General features: G+C 43.1%; 1 protein-coding gene across 3 annotated transcripts in view; it reads left to right on the top strand.

Annotated features, from left to right (window-relative positions):
• MGMT (O-6-methylguanine-DNA methyltransferase) overlaps positions 1-15,868 on the top strand; it is a 173,392-nt gene extending 157,524 nt beyond the window's left edge. For all 3 annotated transcript variants that reach the window (XM_050899294.1, XM_050899292.1, XM_050899293.1), the window contains exons 5-6: positions 7,582-7,721; positions 14,588-15,868. In XM_050899294.1, the coding sequence (XP_050755251.1) occupies positions 7,582-7,721; positions 14,588-14,719 (272 nt within the window). In that variant the 3' untranslated portion in view covers positions 14,720-15,868. The remainder of the gene's footprint in view (positions 1-7,581; positions 7,722-14,587) is intronic.
• Positions 15,869-16,751: the final 883 nt, after the last annotated feature.

The following is a 16,751-nucleotide window of genomic DNA, read 5'->3' as shown; positions in this document are numbered from 1 at the left end:
TAATTTCGGCAGGGATGAGGCTGCCATGGCGAGCGGCAGGGGCGAGCGCTGGGCTCCAGCACACCAAGCCGCTGTGATCAGGAGGCCGTGCATCGTTTACGCATGCAGTGAGGGTTTTTTTTCCTCTGAACTTCCTAATTCAGTAATTCACAGTGACACAACTTGGTTGATCAAAACAGGAGAGTAAAGTTCAAGAGGGAACTCGGGATTTTCCACCCACGGGGACATACAAGAGGCTGAGACGGGCAGAGATACCTGCTGCGTCGCAGGAGAGGGGTGGACCCTGCCCTTCCCCTCTGCTGCCCGTCAAGCAGATCGTTATGAGTCGGTAACAGCAGTTAAATACAGATATTTCTGTTTATAGTCTGATTTAGCATTAAATTTAGCAATAGATTGGGGCCCAACTGCTATTGGGGTAGTGGCAGGGAAAAAAGGAAATGCAAGGAGATAATGCTGAGGAGGAGGAGGAGGAGGAGGCTCTCCAGGTCTCTGAGTACAGGTGTGGCAGGAATCGGCATAGAACTGGTGTCAGAGAAAAATAAATTGTTTTTATGCTTACCTCTATTCCCTCTGCAATGTAAGACTTGCCTGCCACATTTTGTTGGCTGGGAAGAGACTGATATTTTCTCTGTCTCTTCATCCAAAGCATTTGTTCTCCTCTCCTGTAGCAATTGCAGCTTGGTGTATTACCTACAGCTCAGAGGATAATCAGGCGGCTTCTTCATTTAACTGTACCGCTGCTGCAAGCAGCTGCACAAATCACCTGGCAGGGGATGCTGTGCAATGACATGGTCCGTGCCGTAGCCCAAGAGGGAGTTGTCAAGTGCTCTGCAATTTCCTCCATCTTACCGGTCCACGGACTCCAAAACCCAGCCCCAGCCTGTTCAGGGATGTCGTGGCATTCAAAGTCTCGTATGAATATTGAGCTTAGATGAAGTTGCTAATGCTTAAGGAGTCGTTAGTTTGCATAAAACCTTGCTTGGGTTTGAATTTGGAAGTGGGAATCTGGGGAAGTTTGCAAAGCGCAACGGACAGGGGATGTAAAGGGCTGGTGCTGAGCACCAAACTCCTCGTTTCCATCAGCTCTAAAATTATAGTCTGCTCTTGCAAGTGCAGAGCAAACTGCTATTAAGGCTACTGCGCAAAAAAAAATGGGTCAGAATATCAGTTACCGCTCAAGTAAAACACCCACTGACTTCCAGGGAGTTTAACCTGCGGAAATACTGCTGGATGAGGTCCAGGGAGAGTTACTTGCTTCTAAGGATAGAATTTGGCCCCACAACCCCTTCAGCAGTCTGAAGGGAACTGCATTTAAAACTGTGTTAAACTACAGATCAGAAACAGCTCCCATTAATTGGGTTTTCACATAGCTCGGCCACTTAATGCGAGCCAACCTGAACATTATATATGTTAAAAGAAAGCATATTGCTACATTTTTCACTTAAGTGATACGGATATATAGTATGTTTATAAATTATAGTTGTGTTTATATTTTATTATATTACATATTGCAAACACATACATGCATAGGCAATACATAAAAGCGTTATAAAAGCACTCCCCTAGCCCGCGTTTCTGTGCTGCTCAGAACGGGGAGCATCGTGACCTGTGGGAGAGCAGGAGATAACACCTGAGCCACAGTATCAAATGCTCTAGTGTACTCTAATGGTTTTAATATGGGACTGCTTGATATTTATGAACTGATGTTTTGAATTTCGTTAAGTATTTACTCATGCAACTGTATCTGCAGAGCAGTATCCAGAAAATAGTAGAAGGGATGGTATAGGGCTTGCGCCGGGGCAGCAACGGGCACTGCAGGGTCTGCTGCAAGGACTTAACGCTCACCAAAGATGCTGCGTTGGAGGGGGCAGTTAACTTCAACTGTTGTCGATGCTACAGGCTGGGTCGGTTTGGGTTTTTGAATTTTTGAATGCTTAATGACATCTCCTTGAATGGTCGCTAGTTCTGTAGTCAAACTGCACTGCAGTTGACCTTAATTTATCTACAGATAAATGTAGAATGAATGTAGAATGTTTTCTCTGCTGGGGAAAAATGCGGCGTTTTCAAGGAGTATCACTCCTTTAGTTGTGCCACTGCAATATGCACTAGAAACACAACTTCATTGTTATGGTCCATGGTGTAGGGGTATGCTGGTGAGAAATAATAAAGTAAATAAATAAAAACATTAAAAAGTGTGATAGGGCTGCAGTCGAGGTGTGCTGCCTGTGACGGTCCGGTGGCTCTGCCCTGCGGAGGGTGGCACTGAGCACCCACCTCTTACGCAGTGGGGAATCGACAGAGAGGTCCAACTCCTCTTGGCTGGCAGTCCCATGGGGTCAGATCTGAATGATATGAAGGTGGAACGTTTCAGGTATAAATATTAATTTAGCTAATTAAATGCAATCATAAATAGGACAGAGCGTGGGAAACTATCTCATGAGTCGTCTGAACAATGCGATTATGGAGCGATGGCGGGAAAGGATCGATGTGAGAGTTATCACTTGCAAACGTTTGTTTTGGAGGGGTGGGAAGGGACCTTAGCTGGAGTCAAGGCTGGGCAAAGACAGAGTAGGAAATTTGAGGAAACTACTAGTACAAGCTCAGATGATGAACGTCAGGAGGAGAAATAGATGCGCAGGGTGTTGTATGTCGGTGCTCAGTAACAGACCCGAGGAGCGAGTGAATTTTATTCTGCAAGGAAGTTTTTGACAAAAACGTTAAAAAAAAAAAAAAAATGTAGGCTGATGCTTTTGAGGCGGGGGATTTCTTTTAGATCTGCGTCTTGTAAATGGAATTGCCATGTTTTTAACTGAGGAATTTTTGTCCAACTGTATTTCCAAAATAATGGGCACAGAAGTGCTCTCGCAGGTCTTGGACGTGGAATTCAAGTAAATACTTGTCTAATACTTGTTTAATCCCTCCATTACTTACCTGTTAAAATGAAATATGATTTTGTTGGAACTTTTGCCACTTTCATTTTTATAAATACATTTTTTTACTATAAAGTTGATGATGGATTATATAAAGTCAGTAATAGATACTCTAAAATAATTAGATTATTTTTGCATCTTCATTCATAAAGCTCGATCATTCAAAACGGCCAAGGTCTTTACTTTGGTTCGGCTATTTAGGCAATCATGAAGGTAAAGTTTTACTTCATTATTTTCAGTTAGGCACATTCTGTCTCTATAATATATCAATATCACGCATGCAGACAGCAACAATAAAAGTTCATAGTCTTTTCTCAATGACTTTGGCAAGATGGGTGCAGCACCCCTGATTTTAAGCAATTCTTTGTTTCTGTTGCGGTGAGATGTTTGGACTATTTTACGGGATACAGTATCACCGTACTGTCTAATCTATATTCCCAGTAATCCTGTAATAGCAACTAATAATTGCATTTTTTACCATAGAGTACCAATGGTCAGGGACTTGCAGCCATTGTAAAAGGGAAGAAAAGCATTTCTTGATCTACCTCATAACGAAACTAAAATATAATTAAATAGTTAAGAGACGAGACAAGCATTTATCTCTTTCACATACCGCTTGCTAGTTCAGTCTAGGGTAGGGCAGCAGTGATTGTTAGTATTCAGATTGCTGTTTAGGTGCCATGCTTAATATGGCTTTAACGGCCTGCTTAATAGTGAAGGAGGTTCAAAATTGCTAAAAATCAGCACTCTTGCTTGCATTAGCTGTTTTACACAGTTGCCTGTTGTCAGTAAAAGTTCTTCAGTTTGAATATGAATCTGTTCTTCCAAGGTCTAAGAGCCAAGAGTTTTCTGGATTAGATGGAAGCTCATGCTGCTGTGGGAACTGCTGTTTTGTAGACAAATTGGAGTATTTTTGAAGTGTTATGCTTGATTTTTTTTTTTTTTACCAATAGTAATGACAGTGAAAACTGATAAGCGTAAAAACAAACAAAAAAGTTGTCTATGTAGTACCCCAGACGGGCTGCAAAAAAGGGTTGAGTACAGTAGCGTATGACTTCACTTCTTTGTACTAATTGCCACCTTCAGTTACACTCTTAAAAGTTATGATATGGCTGGCGTTAAACTAAACTTGATTTTCACTCTCTTATCCCCACGGATGTAACGTGTTTATATGGAGAATTAAAGTCTAGCGGGCTGTCATGAGTGACCTCTGAAGCATTTAGGCATTAACAGCAGGTTCAGGGCAAGTCCCTCTTTTTAGGGGCTTATAACTTCTCTGTAAATATTAATTTCAGATCAGTCCTGGCACATCCCCTCTTGGCGTGACGGTGCGTTGCTTTGCCAATTTACCACGCAATTGGCAGGGCTGACAGCAATGCACAGTTACGAGGTTTTTGACCAGCGAGTAACGCAACGGTGATGTCCGTAGGAGGAAAACGTCCAAGAAGTCATTCACCCATCGCCTGTTGTTAAACAGAGGTTGTTCAGCCTGGAGAAGAAAAGGCTCCAGGGAGACCTTACTGCAGCCTTTCAATACTTAAAGAGGGCTGATAAGAAAGATGGGGACAGCCTTTCTAGCAGGGCCTGTTGCGACAGGACAACGGGTAATGGTTTTGAGCTAAAAGAGGGTAGATTCAGACTAGATAGAAGGAAGAAATTTTTTACAATGAGGGTGGTGAAACACTGGCACAGGTTGCCCAGAGAGGTTGTGGATGCCCCATTCCAGGTCAGGTTGGATGGGGCTCTGAGCAACCTGATCTCCTTGAAGATGTCCCTGCTCATTGTGGGGGGGTTGGACTAGGTGGCCTTTAAAGGTCCCTTCCAACCCAAACCATTCTATGAAACCCTCCCAACTACTTTTGTGGTCCCTGGGTGCCATGGACGCAGCGGCTGGAGGTGGGAATGGGTCCTCAGGGCTGTGGAGACTTGGAAACCCAAGTCGGTTGCAGGTCTCTCCCTTCCCCATCCTTCAGTCCACCTTCACCCCCGCCTTCCCAGTGCAGCTCCAGCTCCCGGTGGGAATTGGTGAGGTGTGCATTTGGATGTAAAATCTGGCAAATTATTGGTCGCTGAAATGAGAAGTAGCATCTAGCCACGCTGGTTGCTCTGTGTTGGCCATAACACGTGTTCCTTGGCAAGAGGGCAGTCCAGAGCCTGGTCACCTGGAGGGAGTCTTTTTGCTGACAGCAGCGCAGTGCACGATGTAGGTGGGTGCAGAGGAAGGAGAAAACCTCCCATACTCACGTTCCTGTGATGCGGTTCAGTTCAGCCATCGCTCTGCTGGCATCTGCCTCGCCGGGGTGGCGCGGGCATCCTCAGCTCGCGGAGGTATGAAGTGTTGTCGTGTAACGAGAGAATTTGTGTGTGTGTGTGTGTGTGTTAATTTTTATGTGCGTATTTTACGGCACTTTATAACGATATTTAACAGCATAAAATGTTGGCACGCACTGAAAATTGGTGAAAGTTCAGCCATCTCATTTGGGCAGGTTATGCTTACAGGCACTCACACTTGCAGACAGTTTAATAACAGTATTTGGCACTGTCTCTTAGAGCTGCTTAAACTAATTAATGCATTTGCTCCCTACAGGATGAAATTGAGTTTTCAGATACATTTATAAAATGATGTGCATGATTGCTAAATATTTCATTCCTTTGAACTATAACTTCGAGTGTTTTATGTGGGTGCAGAGACAGTATATATTCTCCCATGAAAAATGTACAGTGGCTCTGGCAAGAGGATAATCTCTGCCCCTGCTTGTCGGAAGAGGATAATCTCTGTCCCTCTTTTAGCTTGTTAAAAGGTGCTCAGTGCTCCAGCCCACTCTGCACCCGCTTATCCCCTTATTCCTACAGGTTTCAGAAAGTTACGGGTCCGTCGCGTCCCAGCCCACCGCCTCCCCTGCCAAAAATGAGGGCAAAAACCGGGATTTTTTGGACTCGGGCCCCGGCGACGTGCAGTCACTGCGTTTCATTGATTTAAAAGATGACATCAGGCAATAATTCCCCAAGACCCCTGAGTAGGCGAGGTTAACGCTAATCTTGCCGGCTTAAAAAGAAGGTTAAAAAAATAATAAGTAACAATTTGATTTGAAATAAACCTTTCTGAAGAAATCACAGTAAACAAAATCTGTTTGCCTAAGGAAACCCTCCTAGCAATCAGCTAGTAACACAACCGCTTGTGCTAATGAACCCAAAGCTGTTAATGTGGTTTCTTCAGTTAAATTGATTCATGAATTTTGAAGAGAACATTATCTAATGAATTTTCTTTGAATAGAAAGCAATTAAAAGGACAAATCAGTCTGATTAACCCCAAAGTCACCCTACTGCCACAAATGGTGTACAGTTTGAAATTATATCATAAAAAACTAGAGCAGATTTGCTATCTCTTTGCCCTCTACTAATCCATGTAAATTAATGAACAACAAAGTTAATTTCTTTGATGACCCTTTTCTCGTATCACCTGGATTATGCTGATGTTTAATTTGCTTAATGTTATAATAAAGACTAAACAGATTTTTTCAATGAAGTGATTATCATTCCCTTCAGTTAAGAAGTGATTTTTTATTATTTAACACACACATAATGGTGTATGGGTTTCCTTTAAGAACAAAATCACATTTCGCTATGTTCCTATGTAACGTAATCAATGTCTTTCTTGACAACTAAAGAAAGAAAATGTTTTTAATCAGTTTGTTTCTTTGCCAAAGCAGGAGACTGAAGCTCTCAGCTGGGGGAAGGGGTCTCCTTTCCTTTTTTTTTCCCCCTTTTTTCTTTTTTTTTTTTTTATTCGCCAGCTCACTCCTCTCAGTAAGTTATTCACTAGTTAGATCTTCAAAGCTTTTACAAGTGCCTTGGAAGAGCGATAGGTGTTCAACCCAACTAAAACCCAAACACGACTATCAGTTTTCCTTTTATAAAATAATCCTGGGTTGGGTAAAACCAGGTAAAACCCTGAGATGCAGAAGAAAGCTGGTCCTAATGCATTTGCTTATTCATTATTTCAGCAATTGGAAGACTTAGAAGCAATTTACTGGTGAATTAAAATTAAAATAATGGAAGATACATTATTTTTTTTTTTCCCGAGCCCTGTATCATTAAGGATGTGCCGTACATTCAAGGTCACAGCTAGTCCTTACATTTTGTAATGTCTGCAATGCTGAGCAGTAGCTTGGGGGTCTCGACTATAAAATGCAGTCAGCCAGGATAATACGGAGTCCGCTGGCTCTAGGGCTTCTTCTGCCGCGTGTCCCAGCTGAAGTTGGAAATTAGCTGGAGATGCGAGGGCTTTGTAAAATAGGTAGAGCCGGTTATTTCTTCCCTTTTTAATTTGACTCTATGCTAATTTATACTCTGCCAATTTAATGGAAAAACCACATTGTATGAGTTAACAGGATAATTGTACTTGAAGCAAATTAAAAATATAGGAAAATCAAAGCCTTAAATCCTTTTTTATAGTGATCGGTTACTTGAAGCGCTCTTTCTAATAATCATGTATTTAAATGTAGTAATATAGGATGCAACAACAGGACGGTGCATCAGGGCTGTTTAAATTTAAATCGAGACTCTGCTTTGCGTTGGGATTTTTTGGAGTATTTCATCTTAGTTTTTCCAGCCATGCATACGAACAGTGCTCGTGTCGTCGTCTTTGCAGATTCGTTCACCGGACAAGTGTTGTGGACCTTGTTGAGAGACGTGAAGTTTGGAGAGGCCGTTTCCTACAAGCAATTAGCAGACCTCGCAGGCAACAGCAGAGCGGCAAGAGCGGTGGGAGGAGCGATGAGGAGCAATCCCGTAAGTTCACGTCAACTTTTAAATAAAGTTGGTGGAAGACGGTGGATTTAGAGAGCTTTGCGGGCTAAATGTCATTAGATTAAATTTATCTGCTATGAAAACTGGTCTACCATGAGTAATAAGGTCAGTAAGTGTTTTTAATCAGCAATAATGCACAACCCAGTTTACTGTGATTTATTCCCTACCATTTATGGCATTAGATTTGAAAGAGAAACACTTCTTTTAATTCATCAGCCTCTACACATTTTGTTGTTCTCGAACTTTCTTATGTATTCTTAGGTGAGGGAAGTCTCTTATCCCCCGACACGGACCTTATTTTGACAGAGTATGAGTAGCTTTGGTTGTGTTAACAGCAGTCCATCCTCTCTGGCATGGATATGTTTCTGAAAACATGGAAGAGGAGGGATTTTAAGTCATGTAGGTACACGTTTGAATCAAATCCCTAATTGTCAATACCGTTTTTTTCGCCATGCGCTCCAAACCAGCTGTAAATGGCATTTCTCCATTAGATACAGGCGAGTTGCCTGAATTTGAACCAACTGGAGGGAGTAGCGTTCAAGGTTAGGCCTGTGGATTTTGGAAAAACAGTATAATACTTGCTCTCTGTCTGTCTTCCCAGTAGTTATCTTTCCCTTTTAGTTGTCCAGGTTTAGATTTCCAGATGTATTCGTGCGCCTGAATCGCACTGATGGGCGTAAGTGAAGTTGGTGAGAGCCGGTGGGTCCGTATATCCTAGCGTGGCTGGGTTCGGATCCCGTTAGAGTAGCCCCGTCCTGAATCGGAGGGTTTCTGGGCTAGAAGGGATGTTACCTGCGCTGCGCGAGGAGGGAGGAGGCAGGTCGGTTCCCTTAAACCCACAGCGTTTGGGCTTTGGGCTGCCAAAGCCCCGTCTGCAGGATTAGACCTCAGGTGGTTGTAGAGGACCAGGGCAGCCCTTGACGTGGTCCTTGGGCACGCTGGTGGGCACGTGCTGCATGGGACTGGTGCTGCAGCCGGCTGGTTCCTGTGCAATGGAAAGGAAAAGCTGGTAAAGAGAACACCACTATATCTGTCTTTACACATACATTCCCTTGCTACTTGCCTTTAAAAAAAAAAAAAAAAACCAAAACTTTGATTTCTATTAATATCACTGTGGCCTTTTTGGCCATTCTTCAACATATTTTCCCTCATTACCACTTGCCCTGAGCAACATGTGTCTTTCCATACCCGAATTCCTCTCCTTTTCTCCAGCATTATTCCTGCCGTAATCTTTGACCTCCTGTGTTGTTTTTACATTCAGTCCTCTCAGTATTTTCTTTAATAAGGTACATATGAGACTGCAACGTGTAGTTGCAAAGTGGGTTAGAAAATCTGTTTTCACAAGAGCTGGTGGCTTTACGTACAGCAATAATAAAGGTGAGGGGTTTTTGCAATGCCACTTATTTTCTTTATATTTCACCTCATTCATAAAATCAACCTACATATTATGGCTCGTAGGTCTGAAGGACCATGTAAAGATTTATATGGGAAATATGAGAAATATAGCGAATAGGTGCTCGCATTGAAGTACAAAAGGACTATGTGTGTGTTTGCATGTGGAATATGCATGAAATTACAGGTTAACTACAGGAGATGTGTAGTGATAAAAACATGTTTTGGAATGGGCAGGGCTCTCATTACAGCACGGATTTTTGTTTTTTATCATCAGCTTTCTGTTATGAAATATTGGGGTGGTATTATATTAATATAGCTCTTTTTCCCTAAAGCTATACATTATTATCTATAACATGCTTAAAAATTTTCTGCTGGGGACAGAAAACGCTGCAGCCGTAGTATGGGATGGGAAATAACAATAATAAGATAGGACCCCATTTAAAAAAAAATGGCAGTAGCTTTGCTGTGTATGTTCAGAACTATTTTCATCCTTCCTCACAGGGGAAAAAGCAGGAATTTTCACACCACAACCTGCTGTTACCGCTACTTTGGATGCTGCTGCTCCACTGCAGCCTGAGGGCAAAGCTGGGTACATTTCTAGGCGATAGCAATTACATATCCTTTTGCACAACACTATATTGTTATTCTTTGAGAACTGTTTCCTGTAGGTTTGCATTGTATTGCCTTATCTTAATGTACACCATATTATATTGGAAAGCATTCCATCATATTAAAATAGTTTGTATTGTCAAGTACAATACAGTGTATTGACGAAACGCAGCTTTATGCTGCTTATATGAACTGTTTCATAGGAAAATCTGATGCTACGCTTAAAATATCAGGGTGTGCTTCTTTATTGAGCTTGGAAGCTTAAACCCATTAGACGTTCCGTGAGTTTCTGTGGTAGTGTGCTACCTGCGTAGAATCGTAGGATACCCGTGAACGCTGTACGTGTATAAACACACTTGCAGTCTGTTTATCAGATGAGATATTGAGCTTTGAATCTAACTAAACAGTTCATTAAGCTGAACACGTCATCTGGACTGCAGCATCATTAACGTATCGGCGCAGAATGCAAAGAGCTGTGGTGTTAACAACTGCTACACCTGCAACGTGAGCTTTAGGATATAAATACTGGTTTTGAGGAGCAATTGCTTCGAAATTGTTGCAGAAATGTGATGTTTTGTTAAGCAGCAGATTAGTGATTTTTGTTCGCAGGAGAGAAGCTGAAACTAGTGAATGCTTTTATTGTGAATGTGGAATAAAAGTGAATACTTCTATTAATGATTGCTGCAGAAGCTATGCAAAATAGCAAAATCATAGTATGTTTGCACCTTGAGATGCTTCCTATGATTAAAGGACTAAATTATAAACATGATGACTAAATCATAAACATGATTTAATGAGGACAGTAATAACAGTAAAAATGAGCATTTGGAATAAACCCGAGCCTGGCATTGCGTTGTCCCTCAAACGTGTTGATAAAATTGCGAATCTCACCTTTTTCCACAAAATACCAGAACATTTCTCCCTTCTACAAATCAGGGGTTGGTCTTTAATTTTGGTAGCGTGCGTTCCACAGGTTTCCCTTTGTCGTTGGGTTGCTTCACATAATTCATACGATGACCTTCAACTTTATGAGAAGGTGGAATAGGTGCCAGCAGCGGCTGAAAGATGCGACATCTTTGCCTCAATTTATGCCAAGGACATGATGGGGATGGCTCACCTTTTGCAAGAGAAACTTCAAATAGTTTACTGCGGTTCACATTGATTGCAAGGTCTGTGGTCCTCAAAGGGAACCCATAAAGTTCAATTAAAAATCTCATTAGACTAGTATAGGAGGATCAAAAAGAAATCACAGAGGCTCATGGGAAATGGCGATTGTTGGGCTGATTAGTCCAAGGCCATCCTAAAGGACTGTTCTCTGCCTTAAATAAGATGTCTTCAGCGGTCTGTTAACGGCAGTCATAGCTGCAGACGCTGGTTTTTATATTCTCTCCGATGATTGTGTAGGCTAAAGCCCAGCTAAGTGTACAACTCGATGCTAATACCGAGCTATCCTAAGTCAAGGATGTTATTCAGCCAAAATGTTTTAAACATTGGAGACTGGGAGGAGTAATCGTGCCTTTATGAGAAGATTGTGAAGTATGGATTTGAAACGTCGCGGAACGTGAATTCCTTCAGTGGCTGGCAATAACCCGGGACCCACGCTGGGTCACGCTGCGGTGTTTGTTTCTGTCAGGGAAGAGAGGGAGAAAAAGCAATAGGACATGAGCAAACTGAAAGGTGATTTTTTGCTAAGTGTGATTCTTGTTGTGTGTTCGAACGCGGTATTTCAGCTGTTTCCATTACGGCCTGGCTGATCTGGGTTTGACAGTTTGGCAGTTTCTGGAGGTCTCCAGCCCATCAGCAGTATAATGGGATGGGCAGGTTTCCGTTGCCTCAAATTGGAAACTCTTAACGAGCGGAGCGCCGCGGCGGAGCACCGCTCCGCTCCGTCCTCAGACGGAATTTGCTAAACGCCGTTCAAAGGCGATCGATACCTTGCGCAGGGAGTTTTTTCCCCCACCTTTTTGCTAAACAAACGCATTATCGAGGAGTTAGTTTATTCACAGATTGCCACGAGCGTTAATGACCGCCCGAGTCTTGTTCTGCCAGTCACCCAGATGGCTGTTGATAAAGATTTAGCATCATGTTCTGAGTGTCAGGGCTGTCAGTAGTGCTGAACCATTTGACCAGAAGAAAAAACGCACAGGGAGCTATTGATTACAGCTTCTCAGTGTCACTTGTTCACCAGGATTTAGGTATTGATGAGGCTGCGAGTGAAAACAAGCTCTTTCCCTTGTGGGCCTCTACCCAGAAGAACAAAAGCAAAGTTGGAGAAAATATTCAGCTGGTGCCCGAATCAGAGGGACTCCGTTATTGATCCCGGGGCCCCTTCATGTTATTTTTGTTGGAGACAAATCTATGGGTTTGGAAGTTTTATAGCGTTTGAGGTAGGGTCTGTGTAAGTGATGGATTCATGTATTAGATGAATTAGATTTCACAGCATGAAGATTTCAGCGGAGCTATAATATTATGAGCTGCTTGGTTATTGATAAAAATTACATTAAATGTAGCTGAGGCATTAAAGCTCCAGACTAGGGTAGTACTCCCTCTAAAATGTCCTTAGGGCCCTAATAAATTTTAGCAGGTTTAATTATTTTAGTAGTCTGAAAGTTGTCACCACAATTAAGCCAAACTGAAGCAATATTCAATATTTTTAAATTACAGCACTGGTACAGCCTTTGTACCGCATTTTCTTTTACATCCGACGCTATGGAGGGTGACGTACGGGCGCTTGCGTGTGTTAGGACAAACTCGGTATGAAATTCTTTATTTCGGGCATGGGAAAAGCTACATTTATTTCATACCCTCCTCTTCTCGCTTGATGGCAAGGCATCCCTGCGTTTGTGAACAGGTCCTGCACCGACCCAGGGATCATCCAAGCGTGGCCTCCTACCTCACGCCACCTGAAAATAAAGTCCTTTTTTTTTTTTTTTTCCCCTCCACTTGGGCACACCTTCCATCTTCTCGCACAATTTAGCAGGAGAAGTCATCAGCTTACCTCCCCGACAAAATTCCCCAGTACATGGACCCCCCCGGTTCGAGTGTCTCTGCGCCGTCTGAGCGGCAGCAGGGAACGGGCTCGGAAAGAGGTTTTGGCCCCTGTCCGTAGCAAGATTTATAGCCTTACCGTCAAAATATGCTGATTTACTGTAGATATTTTTAAAGAATTGCAAATTAACCTTGGAGATTTTTTACAGTGTATTATTATGGCTTGTTATGGCTTTGTCACTCAAGAAAATCTGCCTGCAGTAACTCGTGCACGTGGATTGTAAAGACGGAGAAATCCCAAAACAGAAAAACACTTGCGAAAAACAACTTCTTTAAAGAAGTCATAAACCAAGCGCGGGATGGCATGGTACAGAGTAAAGATTTTATTGGTACTCACTGGAGTTGTCACGGATGCATAATTCACTTGTGGCATTGCCAACTCCAAATAAAGCAGCTATTATAAGCATATTTTTTATTAAACCTTGATTAACAATAAACACCTATGTGTATTCCCGTTTAATGTGATAGCCTGTGGGCTGAGATTGAGATTTTAAATTTCAGCCACTGAAATTACTTAACAAAACCCAAAGAACCCCCAAAACCCCCCAATTTATAAAGGTCTGGCCAGTAGCTATTCAGCCACTTTGGGGTTTGTGTGTCCCAGACTCAAATATGAGCACAGCTTGAACTGTACTGAAATAACTGTTAAATGGGATTAAAATAAGTCAGTGTAAAATACGTGATTTGTCTGTGTGTCTATATATAAATTATACTTTTTGACTTAAAGTATCCAAATTTGTGAAAACCTCACTTTTTAGTGAGTTATTGTTTTCACAGCTATATCATTGCAATCGGATTACTATGCAGTTACCAAAACACATACGGCGTGATTAGAGATGAGGTATTGCATTTTTTATGGTGTGTACTTCAACTATGATAATCGCCTGTAATAAAAAATTTTAAAAAAACCCACATTTATGTAGTTCTCTACATTATCAGTCTATTATGTAACTTCTTGCATTGATTTTTCAGAATCCGTGACATTTGGCTATAAATGATACAAAGTAGAAGGCATGAGGAAAAAAAGTTCTTAAATTGGTTAGGTGCGAATTAAATCTCTCCTGTTGTAGGTTTTAAAAATTCACAACCCATTTTGGATTGACTTGCTGTTAAATAATAAATAGCGCCTTGTTCTTACATAGAATTTTTCAGCAGTGCACGTAGAGGTGCTATAGCGAGAGGAGGAGATCTGCCGAGGGAGCTGGGGCTCGGGAAGCTCGCTCCTGGAAGTGCTCTTCTCAGTGGTCTGGTTTTTTTCCAGGAATACCTCCTCTTCTAACCCTGGGATGATGATTAATCGTCGTCCTGTACCTCCTTGCTATCCTCGTGTGTGTTTTGGGTCTGCGAGGCTTCGTCGCCCACCCTGGGCACTGAGGTCTCGGCTGCTGGAGGGGGCTGGCGCCGGGCAGGAAAATCCGCTTGTTGCAGAGAAGTGTTTATATATGGGATTTAATAGATCGGTTTTACCCTTTTAAGACTTTACATCGTTTTTACGTATTAAAATTTCTCCTAATACTTGTTTTTCCCCGAGAACTGGGTTGGTCTTCAGAGCCCGTGAGCAGCACCGTTTCTGCATCGTAGCAGCTCAGGCCCTGATGCCGCGCTGCCCTGTCCTCCTCGGGCATGGCCGGGACCCCGCCGGCGTGCTCTTTAACGTGGCTACTGCAGGCCCTGTCCCTGCTAGGCTGGTGGCAGAAGACTCCTGGTTTAGCGGCGGATTTACGGGCACCTTCCCCAGCCGCCGCTCCCCTTTGCCTCACCCTTTGCTCCCTTCCTTATTTTTGTCTGTTTTGCAGATCCCGATTATAATACCGTGCCACAGGGTGATTTGCAGCAGCGGGCAGACCGGCAACTACGGAGGAGGAAACCTTATGAAAGAGTGGCTTTTGTCGCACGAGAAGCTCCAGAAAGAGAAGTTAGCATATTGATGCAGCTCAGCCGCCGCTGCTAACCAGCCAAGACATACAACCGCGGATACTTGGCTTATAACAAGCTCTCAGAGCACCCGGCAGAATTCAGAAAAATGGTAAATATTTGAGTGACATATAAATATAATGCAACATCCGAAGTGAAATGTGTGGTGGCACCGCTATATTAAAAAAGCGGGATGCGTCCTGAGGGATGCAGCTCGTCTGCCCTTTCTTGTTTTTACATTTTACAGCAGAATGACTACAGCGGTCCAGGCCTGTTGTGCATGGATTTTGTTCCCATCTCCAGTCCTGTTTTGTTCTATTTTTAATGTCCATTAAAGCACGGATAAGGGAGTGGGAGGGACATGGCAAACGCGAGGTGCGAGCCTCCCCCTAAGGAAGCAGCTGGCTCGCTGAGGGGGCAGCCAGCGAGCCCAAGCTTGCGTCTCTGCCCGCTCCTGCCCAGCCTGGCACGCTTCTCCCTGCCAGCCTCCTGCCCAGGACTCCCCTCGCCTCTTTGGTGCCTGAAATGGTGTTTTACGTAAACAGGAGTTAACGGAGCACGCTGGGATGCGTTCAAAAGCAAGCGGCTGTTGAATCGGTTGTTCCCGGCTTTTCTTTTCGGATTGCGAGAGGTGGGAATAAAAATTTTTGCCTCTGTGAGCGGTGCAAAAAGCAGTTGAAGAGAAGCTGCTGACAAACTGTAGGAGAAGTATATTTTAAATAAGCCGTTTGATTAGCGCAACTTGGGCAAAATACTGAGAAGCTCATCATAGTTGCATCTTTATCAGCAGCACATTTCCTTTTGTCATTTGATTTTTTTTCCTTTAGATTTTTGCGTTTCGCTGTTACGCGAAGCTTTATTTCCCGTAGCCTCTCTGTAGAAAGGATTCAAGTATTCAAGAGAGATTAAAGCTAAATTTTGAGGTGGTTTAAGCAGGGTTCTCTGCAAGTACGAGCCACCAGAAGCTGAAATTTTCAGTATGGGAATCGTAAATTGTAACATGGAAATACTGATTTTTTTATGTGTTTTATCATATTTTCATAGATGTCTCTTTAGAAAGGCCATTGCTAACCAAGAAATTATTGTGTTACGATGCGTTAGTTAATATAGTATTATTGATATCTCAGAATTACTTCAATAAAAAAACTGCTTTGCATGTACAAGTGTCTTTGTGTATGTTTATAAATAAAACACAGTATATGATATATGGAGAAAATAAACTATACCCAACTGTACAATATAAAGCTGTATTTTTATCAAGGGTTTCTGGTGGCAATATAAACCACGAAAGCAAAGCTCAAGTGGTTTGTACGTGTCACCAGAACCCCGAGATAAAAATATAGCCTTATAATATGTACAGTTTGGGTGTATTTTATATTTTTTTCTTTTTTTTCTTTTTTTTTATAATACATGCTACCAACAAAAGAACACGGTCGCAAATGTTAAACTTTAACCTTTCTGGCGTTCACGCCCCTTGCTGTTTTTCTTCAGGTATTATTTGCCTTTTTTTTTTTTTTTCCCCTTCAGGTATTTGCATTTTTTGTGCGCGGTTGCGGGCACGCTGAAGGATGAGCGCTGGTTTCCGAGGCCGCTCACAAACACCCTTCCCAGGCAAACAGCCAGCTTTTTGAGCAAAAACGTGTTCTGGTTCAGAGTTTCGGGGGCGGGGGGGGGGGGGCGGGCAGGGACAGGCAGGGGCGGGCAGCGCTGCCCGCGTGCTGCCCAACAGAGGGCGCCGCGGCGCAGGGGAAGGGCCGTCGGCCGGGCCCGGTCCCCCCCGCCCGCTCCGGGGGTCGCGAGTTCGAGACCGGTGTCGGCGATGTCAGCTCGGTTCGCAGCCCGGCCGGGATGCTGGGGTTGCGGTGCAATTAACAGAAATAATCATTAACGCCAAAAAAAAAAAAAAAAACCCACACCACAAAACGTATATAAAATAAAATAATCCCAAGAAACCGCAGGGTTTGGGTTGGGGTTTGGCCCTCGCGTTGCTCTCTGCCTCCGAGGGTTTGCCTGGCGCAGGGATGCTGGTGGTCTGTGCCCGCCGTC

Source organism: Gymnogyps californianus, chromosome 6 (assembly GCF_018139145.2).
Source record: "Gymnogyps californianus isolate 813 chromosome 6, ASM1813914v2, whole genome shotgun sequence".
Lineage (NCBI taxonomy): Eukaryota > Metazoa > Chordata > Aves > Accipitriformes > Cathartidae > Gymnogyps > Gymnogyps californianus.
This window is presented reverse-complemented; position numbering and strand designations above follow the sequence as displayed.